This window comes from Quercus robur, chromosome 5, assembly GCF_932294415.1.
Source record: "Quercus robur chromosome 5, dhQueRobu3.1, whole genome shotgun sequence".
In the NCBI taxonomy this organism is placed as follows: Eukaryota; Viridiplantae; Streptophyta; class Magnoliopsida; order Fagales; family Fagaceae; genus Quercus; species Quercus robur.
This window is the reverse complement of record NC_065538.1, coordinates 25,621,504-25,638,002: the sequence shown is the minus strand read 5'-3', so window position 1 is coordinate 25,638,002 and position 16,499 is coordinate 25,621,504. Positions and strand designations below refer to the sequence as shown.

The window sequence follows — 16,499 nt, the reverse complement described above, 5'->3', positions numbered from 1 at the left end:
TGGGAAATTTTTTTTTGAAGTGCATTGCCCATTATAATGGTGATGACTTTGCTTACTAATAAAGAACACTAGTGGCCAATCATGCAGTTGTTTGACAAAGTCGAATACGGTTAAGGAAAATCGGTTGACGAATCTATGCAATTTAGTGACTGTAAAGTAATATCTCTTCTCCGCTCACTGATATGGTGGTTCTCAGTCCATGGAGCCTCTAGATATTAGTGTCAACTTTCTCTTTCAGAATCTGAATCACTATCTCTAAGAAAGAGAGTTTGTGTATTTATTTATTTATTTTGAACAATTTCAAGTCATAAAGTTTGAGATGTTGGTCTTGTCACAGAGTTTGAAATCTTTGTTGGGTTTTGATTTTTAGCTGTGCTGTTGTTGCGAAAGCATGGAAGCTCCTGATCTTCATAACGCGGGTATAATTGGTAGCTTTAGAAGAGGTAGTTCGTCATGGAGAAGTGGTGGCGTGGATGCTTACTCGAGGTCTTTCCATGATGAAGAAGATGAAGAAGCTCTTAAATGGGCTGCACTTGAAAAACTTCCTACTTTCAACCGGTTGAAGAAAGGTTTACTGACTACAGAGGAAGGCCAGGCCAGTGAAGTCGATATACATGATCTTAGACACCATGAAAAGAAGAGTTTGCTAGATAGGTTGGTGAAGGTCCCCGAAGAGGACAATGAGAAGTTCTTGTTGCAGCTCAAGAACCGCTTAGATAGGCAAGTTCTTTTATCGCTTTTTTTTTGGGTGTGTTTATTTTCTTCTTATTTAAACTTTATACATGAATGGTATGTGACCACTTGCGCAATAGTGGAGTTTGCCACTATAAAAAGTTTACAAATTGTCGTGGCAATATACGCGATTAATGTTAATTCAATAACATAATAAATCAATATTAAATTATTTTTTTTGTGATTGGTAACTAATTCATTTGCAACGTTTTGTAGAAAATTGTGTTGTATCCCTAGTATTACTCCTTTTTATTTTGGTCTGTATCTTCTATAAATTTCAGTCATAAGTTTTCTTGTTTCTTGTTTTTTGATTTTTGATAGGGTTGGAATTGAACTTCCAACAATTGAAGTCCGATTTGAGCATCTAAAGGTAGAAGCAGACGTTCATGTTGGAAGCAGAGCTCTGCCTACATTTTTTAACTTCTTTTTTAACATATTGGAGGTAACAATGCATAAACACATTCAACATTTGTTATTAATATTATACAAATATTGATTTTTTTTTTTTTTTTTTGGTCAAGAGTTTTTCTTCTTTTATTTTGATTTTTACTGTTTACTTTTGTCCTTTGATTTTGAAGGGTGCCTTGATTAATCTCCATATTCTTCCAAGTAAAAAGAAACATTTGTCTATTCTTCAAGATGTTAGTGGAATCATCAAGCCTGGCAGGTGAGAAAGCAAGTTCAGTTCATATTCTTGAAATGAATTATAATTATTGGAAAAAATTTTAATTCAATTTAGGATATTGGTGCACTTGTATCTTATTTTGTTCATATGCATTTTCCAGAATGGCCTTACTATTAGGACCCCCAAGTTCTGGGAAGACCACACTCTTACTGGCTTTGGCTGGAAAGCTTGACCCAAAATTGAAGGTGAACAAAGTTTTCAACAAGACTTCAATTTTTTTTCATTAGTTTAGCTTTATACTTTCAGTCGATTAGTCTTATTGCGAATATGGAACTTAAATTTCTTCTCCAGGTTTCAGGAAGGGTGACTTATAATGGCCATAACATGCACGAGTTTATTCCCCAGAGAACTACTGCTTACATCAGTCAACATGATATCCATATTGCAGAAATGACTGTAAGGGAAACATTTGCCTTCTCTGGAAGATGCCAGGGGGTTGGATGGCGCCACGGTTAGTCAATTTATAGGGGTTACTCTTCATTTTTTATTTCTCAAAGTTTAATTATAAGAATGAATCATGATTGATTTGTGTGTAATTGTAATACCTGAGTCCACTGCATACTATTTCGGAAATTTGCAGAGATGCTAGCAGAGTTGTCTAGAAGAGAGAAGATAGGCGGTATTATGCCTGATCCAGATATCGATATCTTCATGAAGGTAAGAAAGAAGCAGTTGTCAATAACTTATTCTCTACCTCAGTAAATGATAAATGTTAAATAATGTAGCTCAAATTAAGATTAAATAGTGTTACCCTTCTGGTCTAGAGAATTTGCTTTCATGGCGATTGACATGTTATTTGGTTTTATTTTGGCTTCTGCTATTTTAAGGGAGCATCAACTGAAGGCCAGAAGACAAGCATCGTTACAGATTATATTCTAAAGGTAACATCAGCTTGGAGTGTCAAAGTTCCACAACAGCTTTACCCAATTTATCAATTATTTGAGTTCACTTCATTACAGGTTTTGGGATTGGAAGTGTGCGCAGATACCATGGTTGGGGATCAAATGTTAAGGGGTATCTCAGGAGGACAAAAGAAGCGTGTTACAACAGGTAAACTCAATTGTAAACATCAATGTACATAAAACTTTTTTATTTAAAAATTAACTGTCTGTCTCTGACATTTAATTGAAAGGTGAGATGCTCGCTGGACTAACCAATGGCCTGTTTATGGATGAGATATCTACTGGTTTGGACAGCTCGACAACTTTTCAAATTGTGAATTGCCTCAAGCAAAATATTCAGATTCTCCATGGAACTGCTCTCATCTCACTCCTTCAGCCACCACCAGAGACTTATGATCTTTTTGATGATATTATTCTCCTCTCCAATGGCCAGATTGTGTACCAGGGTCCCCGTGAACAAGTGCTTGAGTTTTTTGAATCCGTGGGCTTTAAATGTCCTCAGAGGAAAGGCGTGGCTGACTTTCTTCAAGAAGTAAGTGTAGATATAGGTTTGTCTGATTAATCTATTAAAAAAGAAGTAATTGATCTCCTAAATTTGAGCATTACATGCAGACTCTCATTTTGAATCCTTACGCATAATAAAATTTTTATAGGTGACATCACATAAAGATCAAAAACAGTATTGGGCACGTGAAAATGAACCTTACAGTATTGTCACAGTCGATGAATTTGTCAAGGCATTTCAATCATTCCATGTGGGAAGGCGGATTCAAGATGAACTTGCAATTCCGTTTGACAAGAGCAAGAGCCACCCAGCTGCTTTAACAACTCAAACGTATGGTGCTAGAAAAGTGGAACTCCTGCAAGCTTGCTTCTCCAGAGAATTCTTGCTTATGAAGAGGAATTCATTTGTCTACATTTTCAAGATTGCCCAGGTGGATTTTTAGTTCATTTTTATCTTTGTATTACCCTTTTTGGTAGTGCATGATTTTGACATATCCCTTTTCTATGTGCTGTTAGCTTATTCTAATGGCACTGATTACATCAACACTTTTTCTGCGGACCGAGATGCATCGTGATTCAATCAATGATGGAGGAATTTATACTGGTGCTTTGTACTTCAGTGTGATTATGATTATGTTTAATGGAATGGCAGACCTTCCCATGACCATTGATTGGCTTCCTGTTTATTACAAGCAGAGGGACCTCCTCTTTTTTCCTCCATGGGCATATGCACTTCCAACATGGATCCTTAAGATCCCTGTTTCATGTGTGGAAGTCGCTGTGTGGGAATGCATTACCTACTATACCATTGGATTTGACCCATATGTAGGAAGGTAAGCAAGTAATAATTATAATCAATTTATTGAAAACTTGCAAAGTGTTTTTCTTTTTCTTTTTCTTTTTTTCAAATGATAAACGACGGATGTACATATTGCAGATTTTTTAGGACATACCTTCTGCTTGTACTTATTAACCAGATGGCTTCTGGATTATTCCGATTTATAGCAGCAGTGGGTAGGAGCATGGTTGTTGCCAACACATTTGGTTCATTTGCACTGCTCGTGCTTTTTGCATTGGGCGGTTTTGTCCTGTCAAAAGGTATAATATAATAGTTTAATAAATTTACTGATCAAATTACTGCTTTTCTCCAAATTAGACTCCTTACATGATGCTGCTTCTTTTTTTCCTTAATGCTGCAGAGGATATAAAAAAGTGGTGGATATGGGGCTACTGGATATCACCCATGATGTATGCACAGAACGCAATAATGGCTAATGAGTTTTATGGGGAAAGTTGGAACAAAGTAAATTCTTAAACAGAGTCCTTTGTGTCTTTTTCATTTGGTTTATCCTCTGCTGTCTCATGTTACATTCATATTTAAGGTTATTACAAACTCAACGGAAAATCTGGGACTAGCAGTTTTGAAGTCCCGTGGGTTCCCCCGACATCAATATTGGTATTGGATAGGCGTAGGGGCAATGATCGGATATATATTACTTTTCAACATCAGTTTCACACTGGCTCTTACTTACCTTAACCGTGGGTATCACAACCTTTTTCAATTTAACACTTATAAACTAGAAGAAGCCTATGTCCTAATGCTATGCAAATGATTGTGCAGCATATAGGAAGTCACTTACTATTAACGAAGAAGAAAATCAAAGCACTGAACACAGTGACGGAACAAGAGAAGGTAGTCACTCACAACACAGAAGAAATAGCTCTGATCACAAAATTGACATAGGTGATAAGATCATCTATTATGTCTGCGTTGTGTTTTTAGCTCATGTTATGCCTCAGGTGCTGAACTGCTAATCTATATAATCTATATCTATATATTACTAAAAGTTAAAATCGTAGCATTTATTGTTGCTACATTTTTGTTAAGCCACATCAGCAGACATGTCATTTATTTATTTTTTATATTTTCTTTTCTCTATTTAAACTTTTCTTCCCCTATTTTCATCCAAAAAAAAAAAAACTGTTCTTCTCCCTATTAGTTTGCATACCTACTATTACATTCTTCCAATATTTCCCTTCTTCTTTTTTGCCTCTTTATCTCCCCATTACTTTACCGTTATATTTCCTTCCTCTTTTTTTATATTTTGACTTTTCTCCCATCCATTTTGTTTTATGTAAATTTGACATCGTTATCTCATTTAATCCATATTTTTCCCACACAAAACTGTAAGTACTCTCTCTCTCTCTTTTTGCCTCTTTATCTCCCCATTACTTTACCGTTATATTTCCTTCCTCTTTTTTTATATTTTGACTTTTCTCCCACCCATTTTGTTTTATGTAAATTTGACATCGTTATCTCATTTAATCCATATTTTTCCCACACAAAACTGTAAGTACTCTCTCTCTCTCTCTCTCTCGGTGAATTTTTGTTCTTTCTTATAACTCTAATTAAAGTTGATTTTTTTAATATATATATATATATATATATATTTAAATATCCCATCAAAAAGTCTTCTCATTCCCTTTTATAACTTTGGTTGAATTTTAGTTTGGATTAATACTTAGTTTTAGTGGAAACAAGAATTTGAATATGCCTACCAATTGTTTGAGTAATAAATTATTATAAAGCCTATTATTTATTCCTTTAGTTTCATTTTAATTTTGGCTAAGATAACATTATAATTTTGTAATGAGTTTTGATTATTATGATAATTTCCTTAATCCTTAAGAGATGAGAAATTTGAAAAATAAATTTGAAACTTATAAAGTTTAGTTGTATATTAAGCAAATATAATACACTACAATAAAAGTTATAAGAATCACTTTAAAAAAATATTAATCAAACATATAAAAAAAATTTATATATTTGTCAAGATAAAAAGATTAAAAAAAAAAAAAAAGAACTTGTAGAAATCTATTTTTAAAAATAGACAATACTTGATGTAATGGTTACTTTTTATATATTACACCTTATTGCATAATATTTATATTCCCTTGCATCATGTGGGTCTGCAGTTATTATATATAAAACTGAAGTGGTTTGACTTTTTGTTGACCTTCTAATCTTTTGTAACATAAACTTTTGAAGGCTCGCAATTTTACACATAATAATTCAAGTATATATTTTTTAAGTAGTTTTAAATTCTATTATATATTAAATCTTTTATTTAGAATTTTGTCACATCATATTTTGAATAAATGGTGGATAGATAGTTTAATATAGAAACAATAACATAACAAATGCCTAACAATAACTCTATATTGTTAGATATAACAATAACTTTAATATAACAAATTTTTTATTTAGACAAAATAAAAGAGATAAAAATAATATTTATTTCAACTTTCCTTCCGGTGCATCACACGGGTTATTACTTCATATATTTATATTGACGTGCAGAGAATGGTGATGAGATTCGAACTGAAAGTTCCTTGTCCAATTCAACATCTTTGGTGAAAGACACTGCTGTTGAGGCCAATAAAAGCAGGCAAAAAGGAATGATTCTTCCATTTAAACCACATTCCATCACCTTTGATGACATTACATACTCTGTTGACATGCCACAGGTTTTTAAATGAGAGTTTGAAATTGTTTATAGTTTTTAACTTCCAAATTTACTCTTCTATATTCTAATAAGTAAAGATAACTTCCTGTTCCAAACATCGCAAGTGAATGTATTGAACTTACAGGAAATGAAGAATCAAGGTGTCCCTGGGGATAAATTGGTGCTTCTGGAAGGTGTGAGTGGCACTTTTAGGCCTGGTGTTCTCACAGCTTTGATGGGCGTTAGTGGTGCTGGTAAAACTACTCTAATGGATGTGCTCGCTGGTAGAAAAACTGGGGGATATATAGAAGGGAACATTAAAATTTCTGGGTACCCAAAGAAGCAAGAAACATTTGCCCGAATTTCTGGATACTGTGAGCAAAATGACATCCACTCCCCTTGTGTTACTGTCTATGAGTCCTTGCTCTTCTCAGCTTGGCTTCGTTTATCGCAAGAAGTTAATTTTGAAACCAGACAGGTGATATCTGATACCAAATCTGTTTTGGGATATATATTTGTCATATTTCTTTAAGTGCAACTCATATCTATATACAAGCCAAGCCAATTCAGAATTGGTTTGCAAATCCCCAATGTAGAGCGGTGATCAGGCTCTAATTTAGCTCAAGCTCAAATGGGGAGTCTAGACATTCTCGTACAAGTTTGATCATCATTATTGTAGTTTATCTTATCCCTGATCAGCTTCCAAACGTGTTGATTATTATTCTTATTTACTCTACATAAATTTGTTTATCATAAGCTATTGTTGTTTCACTAGAACTGACAAAATACTCAAGTTACTATTAAACCATTGGCTAAAGAAATTAATTTTACAACATCCCCTATAATCTTGATTTTTATTCTTGGATGCAGATGTTCATTGAGCAAGTTATGGAGCTTGTGGAGCTCAAACCATTAGAGCGGGCAATAGTTGGGTTGCCTGGTGTGAGTGGCCTCTCCACTGAGCAGCGCAAGAGGCTAACGATTGCAGTTGAGCTAGTGGCTAACCCCTCTATAATATTCATGGATGAGCCAACATCAGGACTAGATGCAAGAGCTGCAGCAATTGTAATGAGAACTGTCAGGAACACAGTAGACACTGGAAGAACAGTTGTCTGCACTATCCATCAGCCGAGCATTGACATATTTGAAGCATTTGATGAGGTGAGAAATGTTAATTGATCAAAAATTTGGGGATGATTTTTTGTGCCTTCTTTTCTAATACTTTTGAATTTGATAAAAAAATTATGGGGTTGCAGCTATTCCTTATGAAGCGTGGAGGACACGAAGTTTATGTGGGGCCGCTGGGTCATCATTCCCAACATCTAATCAATTATTTTGAGGTAGAATGAAATGGCCCAAAGGCCAAAAGAAAAAAGAAAAAAAAAAAAAAAAAATCAAACTTTCAACTTCAAATCTTAATCTGAGTTGCAGAATTGTGATAGAATATGGCCTTTTTCTTTTCATCAAGGGAATCGAAGGAGTCGAGAGAATCAAAGATGGTTATAACCCGGCAACTTGGATGTTGGAAACTACCAGTTTAGCTCAAGAAACAGCTTTGGGTGTTGATTTTACTGATGTTTACAAAAATTCAGAACTCTATAGGTATGTGTTTTACACACGACAGGAATAAATGATATATTTTCTTCAACCTCTTAGAAAAATGCTAAAAACCCTTGTGACAGTTATGTCGCTTAAACTTTTTGCTTAAGCTTATACAACTGTGTGGTATGTGATCAGGAGAAACAAGGCACTTATCAAAGAACTGAGCACACCTGCTCCTGAATCAAAGGATATCTATTACCCTACTCAATACTCTCGTTCATTTTCCACCCAATTCATTGCTTGCTTATGGAAACAAAATTGGTCTTATTATCGTAACCCACCATACACAGCCATAAGATTCTGCTTTACAACTATCATAGCAGTGATGTTTGGGACATTGTTCTGGGACCTTGGCTCCAAAATGTAAGTTTGAGAACTTAGAAAATACATAAAAGTTTAAACTGTTTTCTTGTTATTTCTGATTTATAATTCCACTTTGATTTGTAAATTACAGCTCAAAGCAGCAAGATCTATTTAATGCAATGGGTTCCATGTATGCTGCTGTGCTGTTCCTAGGGATCCAAAATAGTTCCTCTGTGCAGCCAGTAGTGGCTGTTGAACGAATAGTTTTCTATAGAGAAAAGGCTGCTGGAATGTATTCAGCCTTGGCATATGCATTTGCTCAGGTAAAAGGTTCATAAATTCATTTACAAACTTCATATATAATGTCTTAGCCAAAAATAAATAAAAAGGCCTTCATATATAATGAATATTCTGTAAGTTCATTGAGTTTCTATATCCTCTCTCTCTTTATCACAGGTTGTGATTGAGCTGCCATATATCTTGGTACAATCAGTTGTGTATGGTGTCATTGTTTATGCAATGATTGGATTTCAATGGACTGTTACCAAATTCCTTTGGTATCAATTTTTGATGTACTTCACTTTATTGTACTTCACCTTCTATGGCATGATGACAATAGCTATGACACCAACTCAACAAATTGGTCAAATTGCTTCCGCTGCGTTTTATGGAATATGGAACCTGTTTTCTGGATTTGTGATCCCAAGAACAGTAAGTGTTCACTATACTTTTCCGGATTGAAGGGTTTTTAGCACTTCCAGATACTGATGACTTTTAATAACTTCTTTCATTTTGTCTTTATCTTGACAATTACAGAGGATGCCCATATGGTGGAGATGGTACTACTGGCTATCTCCAGTATCTTGGACTTTGTATGGACTTGTTGCATCACAGTTTGGAGATTTGACGAATACGCTCGACACAGGTGAAACAGTGAAAGGTTTTGTGGAGAGTTACATGGGTTTTAAACATGACTTTTTGGGAGTGGTTGCGGCTGTTATTGTTGGATTTGCAGTGCTATTTGCATTTACCTTTGCATTTTCCATCCAGATGTTTAATTTCCAAAGGCGATAGGATTGTCTCTTGGTTACTTGGAAAGAACGTGCACTTGCCTATGCTTTCACATGTCTAATTAATGTCTTGGCATATCAGTTGCACAAAAGTGAAAACTGCTTTGCAATAAGCTCTTTCTTTTACTGTTTACTGTGAGCTACTTTGAGCTGGTACTTGAGTGAGGGTTACTTAACCAACTTTTAGCCTTTAGGTCTTCAGTCAAATTGTTGATTTGTGTAGTAAAAACTTATGAATTTACTAAGAGGCTTGAAAATGAAAAATATGTGGTGTAATGGAAATGGACTGTGGTCTTCAATCTTTGTTGCAAACTAAATAATTTTCCACATGATGTGTGGATAGTATGCAAATTTATTTGAAATAATTTTTATGTTGTTTAAGACCTATTTATAATACTCATTTTTTTGTATAATATTTATGTTTTACCACAATATTGTTGAATGCTTTGAAACTCAATTTTCTTAATTCATATTTTAAATAACAAAAAAATTGTCATAGAATTGGTTTCCAAATATTAAGTGAAATTGCTCTACTAATTTGAATTTTTGAGGTTGGAACAATCAAGATTTTTGGACATTTCTAGGAGACTAACATATCATATTATATGTAGACTTTATTTTTTAAATTGATTAAATGATTTTGAAATTTATAAATTTAAATTCAAAGTATAAAAATACTTTCATATCTTAAAATTTCAAAAATTCAATCAATCTCCCAAACACTTCCTCAACTACTCAATTTTCACAACCAAATACCGACCCACAAATCTCAAACACCCATTTCATTATATCAATGAAAGGAAATCATTTATTAATAGCGGCATATAGAGAATGTGATAAAATAAAGAAAAAATGGTTAAAAACATTTCCATTTATAAAGATTTAATTGTCTTTAGTTAGGCTTCCACATAAAATAAAAGAAAAAAATAACACGAAAAACACTCTAAAATCATCATACTTTCACTATTTTTCGTCAAAACTCATTTCCATATTGCACTAAATAGCAGTAAAAAACTACAAAGAAACATAAAAATTATGAGTTTTAAAACATAATTTAAAAAAAAAAAAAAAAAAAAAAAAAAAAAAACAATTGATCTCGTCAATAATCAATTAAAATGTTTCTTTCTATTTCTATTTATTTCCAAAACAAAATACAACTATGACTTTCTCACACCAAACACCTAAAGATCCAAAGCCAATCGCATTCTTTACACAACCCACAACATTTGATCTCAACATCAAAACAATAAGTCGTTGTTGTCACTTAATTAAAAAAAAAAAAAAAGCAGGCCATCTTCCTTGATTATAGCCAACTTATATAGGTTAAGATTAGATGAGACAACGAAATTGGAGTTAGGTAGGTGTAATTGAAAGGTTAAAGATATAGACATCATTCTTAGTTGGGATGTATTTAAGATGAGATGGTATGAAGGGTTGTAGGCATCTATACATATAAAAGAGTAGAAGTACGTACAAGAGGTTTTTAGCTTGAAACATTGAACCAAAAAAAAAAGTCTTATAAAGCATCATTATTCTTTAATAAGAAAATTCTTGAAGTTTGAACCAAAGAAACTAGAAGTCTTTATTTTATTTTTTTGTTTTTATCTTATAGCTTTAATGTTCATATATTTGCTTGGCACCCGGAAACTACATTTTTTAGAATAATGTTTTGATTTTGATTACTGAACAAGCCAAAATGTAATACATGGCTCAGCTTAAGTAGGCCTTCTTTATGAATTAAGTATCAAATTAAGTGAAATATGTGAACCACAAATTAATAATTAATCACTATAGACCAGTACGAAACAAATCAATAATCAAAGAGATAAACCAACTTTATTGCATAGTTGATGACAAATTGGAAAACTGATGAAGAACTTACCAAAGGAAAAAGCATTATGAGTGTTGATGAGTCCAAAAAAAAAAATCATTAAGGTTGTCCATTAAAATAGATGACCTTGCGTCATTAGTAGGCCATTAAAGAAAAAGATATAACCATTCAAGCACATTCAATGCATTAAATCATGACAATTACTCACCAGCCTCAAACTTTCATCAAGACTATAACCGTTACACTTCAGAAAATAACCACCTAAAATTATGTAAAGGAATACATTTATGAGAAAAATGGCTACCTAGGCCATTTATAAAATGGAAATTCTACCTCACTTGCTAAGGTAAGTCAAAAAAGACTACAAAATCTATATACAAAATATATAGGCTGATACTAACTTAAACATCGGAAGCTCCCTCATTGGGCACAACTCGGTAGTCTCTTCGATCAACTCTGCTTTTCTTGCAGATCCTACAAGATCATCAAAACCTCTGGATTGGATGAGTGACCTAACTGATAATGTTTTGCATCATCAAGTGTGACACACCCCAACTAAGGAAATTAATCCACTATAAAAGGAGTTTACATTACAAACCTTATATGGTTGCCACAAATAGGTTAAAAATACAATGGACCGACTTCAATTAAAACATGAAAGTGAAACTAATAGCTTGTTTGGATGGATGGGGAGTAGAGTAGAGGGAGAGAGAGTAAGTTAATGCTCCGTTTGTTTCGATGTAAAATATTTTTAGGAAAATATTTTCTCATTTTACAGTGTTTGTTTTACAGTAAAGTATTTAGTTAAAAGTAAAATATTTTCTATCTACCAAATCAACCTAAACAAATTTATGTAAAATATTTTGCTCTCAGTTCCTCACACCTCAATCTCTCTCAGTTTTTGCTCTCCCTTTCTCATGACTACTATACCTATGCCAACGATGAGGCGGTGCAAATCGTCAATCTGGGTTGGTGGTAAGGCAGTATAGATCGTCAATCTAGGTTGGTGGTGAGGCAGTGCAAATCGTCCTCCCTTCTACGCTCTTCCTCATATTCCTAATTTCTTTCAGGCCGCATCTCTCAGATTTGGATAGGTGGGTTGTCGGTAGTGGATTTGGTTTTGAGTTTGGTAGGTGGGTTTAGTTTTGGGTTTTGGTGGCTGGGTATAGTGTTGCTGGGTTTTGTTTGGAGATTGGTGGCTAGGTATGGTGTTGGGTGACCAATGGTCATCGATTCAATTTTGTACCTTTGTATAAAGCACCCACTTCTAGGTAGGGATTTATGTAATTTGTTGTTTATGTATATCATCATACTCGTAAATGTATATATGATGTTCCCAATGTATGATTTGTTTGGAATAATGTGATTCTTAGTATTTGTACATCAGTGGGCTAGCTTTTGTTCTAATGTTGGATAATCTCCAGTGATTGGTGAAGGTTTTTTTCTTGTGTTTCACAACAAACCATAGCTTGAAGGTATTGGACACTCATCTTATAAAATCTATGGAAAATAAAGTAGAAAAAACAAATTTAGTTAAAATTTGCCATCATTCTTGAGATCTTTGGGTGTGCCTTGAGCCCAAGACGGGCTATGACTCTGATAGTAGTTTCAGCCATTGTTATGGATACCGTTCCGTGCCGGCCGGAATGGCCGGAAAATTTCGTACCGGCAAACAAACTGGAACGGCAAGCCCCTCTATTCCACCTCGGGTAAGATTTCGGCCTGTTCCGGTGTGTTTCGGCAGTTCCGGGCTGTTTCGGTTAATTTCGCCCGAAATAAAAAATTCGGCCGGTATGAGTTTGTTGCACAGAAAGTTGAACTTGGGAGTCTTGGATCTTCATAACAGACCAAAATCGATCCCATCGTTCCTTTCCACAAATACACTGTAGTCTTTTGCTTCATAAGATGAGTTGTAGAGGAATAACAGTATCAAAACTAGAGGAATGTTGTGGCTCACGCAGTCATGCTTAACAAATCTGGATATCCATGAGAGAGAGAGAGAGAGAGAGAGAGGAGAATACAGAAGAGAGAAAAGACTTGAGAGAAAAACTGAGATAAGTTGCGTGTGAGAGTTAAAAAATAAAAAGAAAGATGAAAGTCATGAAAAGGTAAGATAGTGTGTCAGTTTTAACATGTAGATCTCATAAAAGATGGGATAGAATTCAAAAGTGAGTAGTGTAAATATCAAAGAGTTAGATACAGTAGACGTGTGTGAATGAGAGAGAACAAATTAAAAATAGGAAGAAAGTGAAATATGGTGGGTGAGAAAAATTATAATAATATAAAAAGTTGTAAATAGAGTTGGCTTGGGCGGTGTGCTTTAGTCAAATTATGAAGCCACTGTCCAGGCTTACTTCAAATTTGCCTTTGCATTAAAAAAATTAATTAGTATTTTAATTAAAATAATAATATTTTAAATGAATTAATTAGATTAATCTTAAAATAACAAATTTTATAAATGTATGAAAATATAACTTTTATGTTTTTCTTTTTAGTATAAAAAGTAATAGGATATGAAATTATATATATATATATATATATATTATTTTTTTGGAATCCGAAACATCCTGAAACGGTACACTGAAATTATCCGGTACCGAAATATTCCATTCCACTAGACAAACCGAAACAGGGTCCGAAACGGTATTCATAACAATGGTTTCAGCCACACCATTTTAATCTGTAGATTGCTCTCTTAGCTTAATAACAATTAGTCATTTTGTAAGCCACAAGAACAATTTTAACACAGTTCAATGCATCGAACAAATTCATAGACCAATGTTCAGTTCGTCGGTAAAGAAAGTAGACCATTGTTCTTAAAGGCAAGCCCATATGTCAATGCAGAGAAGCTGAACCACTTAAATGATTATAAGAACTGAAAAATGCTACTAGGAGGACAATGTTTTATGTTACATGAAACACACACGGTCCATTGTCGTTCACATATAATGCAGAGCTTTAAATCAGAAAGAACCTTTCACATTTCCAGTTTAAAACAACTGTGGTAAAATAAGGTTATTACCGAAGTGCTTGCATTTGTGCTTGCATTGGTGGTGGCTGATTTTTGCATGCATTTTCAAGTGTCTAGGACAATCCAAACACTTGTAAAATATTTTATATTTGAAAATATTTTATTTTGAAACAAACAAAGCGTAAGTCTGCTTGATTTTGATTGATTGAAGAGTCGTTGAAAACCATGTTTCAATCGGGCATCAAGCATATAAAGTAGGAAATGATAAGTGTGCTTCTTTTGCCAATTGCTGGATTTCTAGTAGGACATTTTCCTTACGTAATATGCGGTAGCTAAAATTCTCACATCCATGGTGAAAGTTCAAAAACGTGTATAAACACCCTTGAACGTTTAGACCCCCAAATTACAACTTAACCAATTCAAGCAATATGTCAAACAACTAGTGTGCGGAAACTTAACATAAGCTATAATATGGAATTGGTAAAAACTATTTAAGCCAAAATAAAACACAATCCACAGCAGATAATAAAAAGGCAAAGATAGAGAGGAAGGAAGATGCAAACACAAAGACAACATGCAATGTGTTATCGAAGAGGAAACCGAAGCCCTCGGCGTAAAACCTCTCCGCCGCCCTCCAAGCGATAAACAATCCACTAGAAAATACAGTTGGAATACATGGACAGCAATAAACCCTTCAAGCCTAATCTACCCAGTGCACCTAAGCCCTCCAAGCTTCTTGCTCCAACGAGGTTGCGCCGAACCTTTTTCTTTTCTAACTTCCCCGATTCTGCTACTAGACCGTAGCATCAACCAATGAAGATTGGTTCCTTCCTAACTGCTTCCCAGAAATCCAAACAGCTCTCTCACAGTAATGATAATGGTGAAAACCAGGTTTGGTATAATGCCTCTCAAGGATTTGACAATGGAGAGGAAGAGAGTTGAGGAATTTGAAGAGACTCTAATGTATAGATTGTGGGTAAATCAATCTTGTTTTTCTTTAGGGTTTCTCTCTCAAAATTCTCTCTGGAAGCTCTCTTACAATCGTGGGTAAAAGGGGTATTTATACTGGAGTGGGAGAGGAATGTGAAATGTCAGGTTTTACAAAACAGGGATGGCTCGCGGCTTGACCTCTCGTCTTGACTAAGTTGCGAGATCCAGTCGCAAGATAACTGTATGGCCAGTTGTCCTGTAGTGCTCCAGCTTGCATGACTGTTCACCTTCCAGCATGCTTGGCACGTGTGCTGCGTCTGGCGGCTTGCAGCCGCGAGTCACCCACGAGGCCAAGCCGCGAGTCTCTATTTTCTTGCACACTCTTGAGCAAACTTCACTCTATCTCACTCACTACCCTTACATCAAACCCACCTAAATACAGGGTTACTAAATGCTGAATTACAAGCAAATTTGGCATGGAATAAAGCCAATTAGATGGTTGAATAAATTCAAACTTACAATCTCCCCCTTTGGCTATTCCGTGACAAAACCCTAAAACAGACTCTAGACTTAACATGTGAGTTGGGAACAGTTGAACAAAACTCACTCACACCTAACTCTAGAAGCTGTGAAGCACTTGAATTATATGAACATAATACTCCTGAAACACAACAATACACCATGATCATTGTAAGTAGAAAATCATAAAATGCATATGAAACAAGCAATATGTGATCAAGCAAAAAATGGAGTTAAGAAACAAACGATGGCTTGATCAACCAAGTGAACACTACAAGGTAGTGATCACAGTACTCATTCACACTTGGAATGAACACAAGGACATACAAGTTAACAAGCACAAGGCAAGATAATTGTATGATCAACACTCAACCAATGCATAATACACAAGGTATATGCATCTAGGAACAATCCTACAAGGGCACAAGAGTGACAGTACATAAATCAAAATGCAAGACATTTAGATTAAAGTACTGATTTCAACATAGCATAAAGGCTGCATTAAGCAAGGTACATACCATAAAGCCTACAAAATATGCATAAAACATTAACCCTAAAAGCTTACAAAAGCACATGGGTACAAAACACAAAACATCCTGAATAACATCATCAAAATATATAAAAGTTTAAACCAAGAGTATAGGTTATGAGTTAGAAACACCTATAACAACTATACACCAAAACCACAATGTAACAAAACCATATAAACATCAAATACCCAAAACATAAACATATAGAAAACAAAGTCTCTGATTTTGACAACTCCCCCTCAACATATTACTCCCCCTTAAGAGCTGCTTTTCTGCTTCTCATCAACAATGTCATCAACAGCAGAAAGAAACATCTCCCCCTTTTTGACCGGAATGGCCAAAGGGTCACTGTCCATGCTGGGTGGTGAAGCTGTCAAGTTTTGCAGCCAAAACATCAATCTGGTCCTGCATGGC

The 16,499-nt window shown here is 34.6% G+C and overlaps 1 protein-coding gene across 1 annotated transcript; it reads left to right on the top strand.

Annotated features, from left to right (window-relative positions):
• Positions 1-259: 259 nt before the first annotated feature.
• On the top strand, positions 260-9,585 carry LOC126725613 (pleiotropic drug resistance protein 1-like). The gene is made up of 24 exons (XM_050430417.1): positions 260-720; positions 1,054-1,174; positions 1,311-1,399; positions 1,518-1,602; positions 1,709-1,868; positions 1,998-2,074; positions 2,245-2,298; positions 2,377-2,467; positions 2,550-2,851; positions 2,973-3,254; positions 3,340-3,656; positions 3,761-3,921; positions 4,023-4,126; positions 4,206-4,362; positions 4,445-4,516; positions 6,185-6,351; positions 6,475-6,807; positions 7,200-7,490; positions 7,586-7,669; positions 7,798-7,931; positions 8,067-8,294; positions 8,386-8,557; positions 8,691-8,945; positions 9,051-9,585. The coding sequence occupies exons 1-24, from the start codon at positions 392-394 to the stop codon at positions 9,306-9,308; spliced, it is 4,323 nt and encodes a 1,440-aa protein (XP_050286374.1). The 5' UTR covers positions 260-391; the 3' UTR covers positions 9,309-9,585.
• The last annotated feature ends 6,914 nt before the right edge of the window (positions 9,586-16,499 follow it).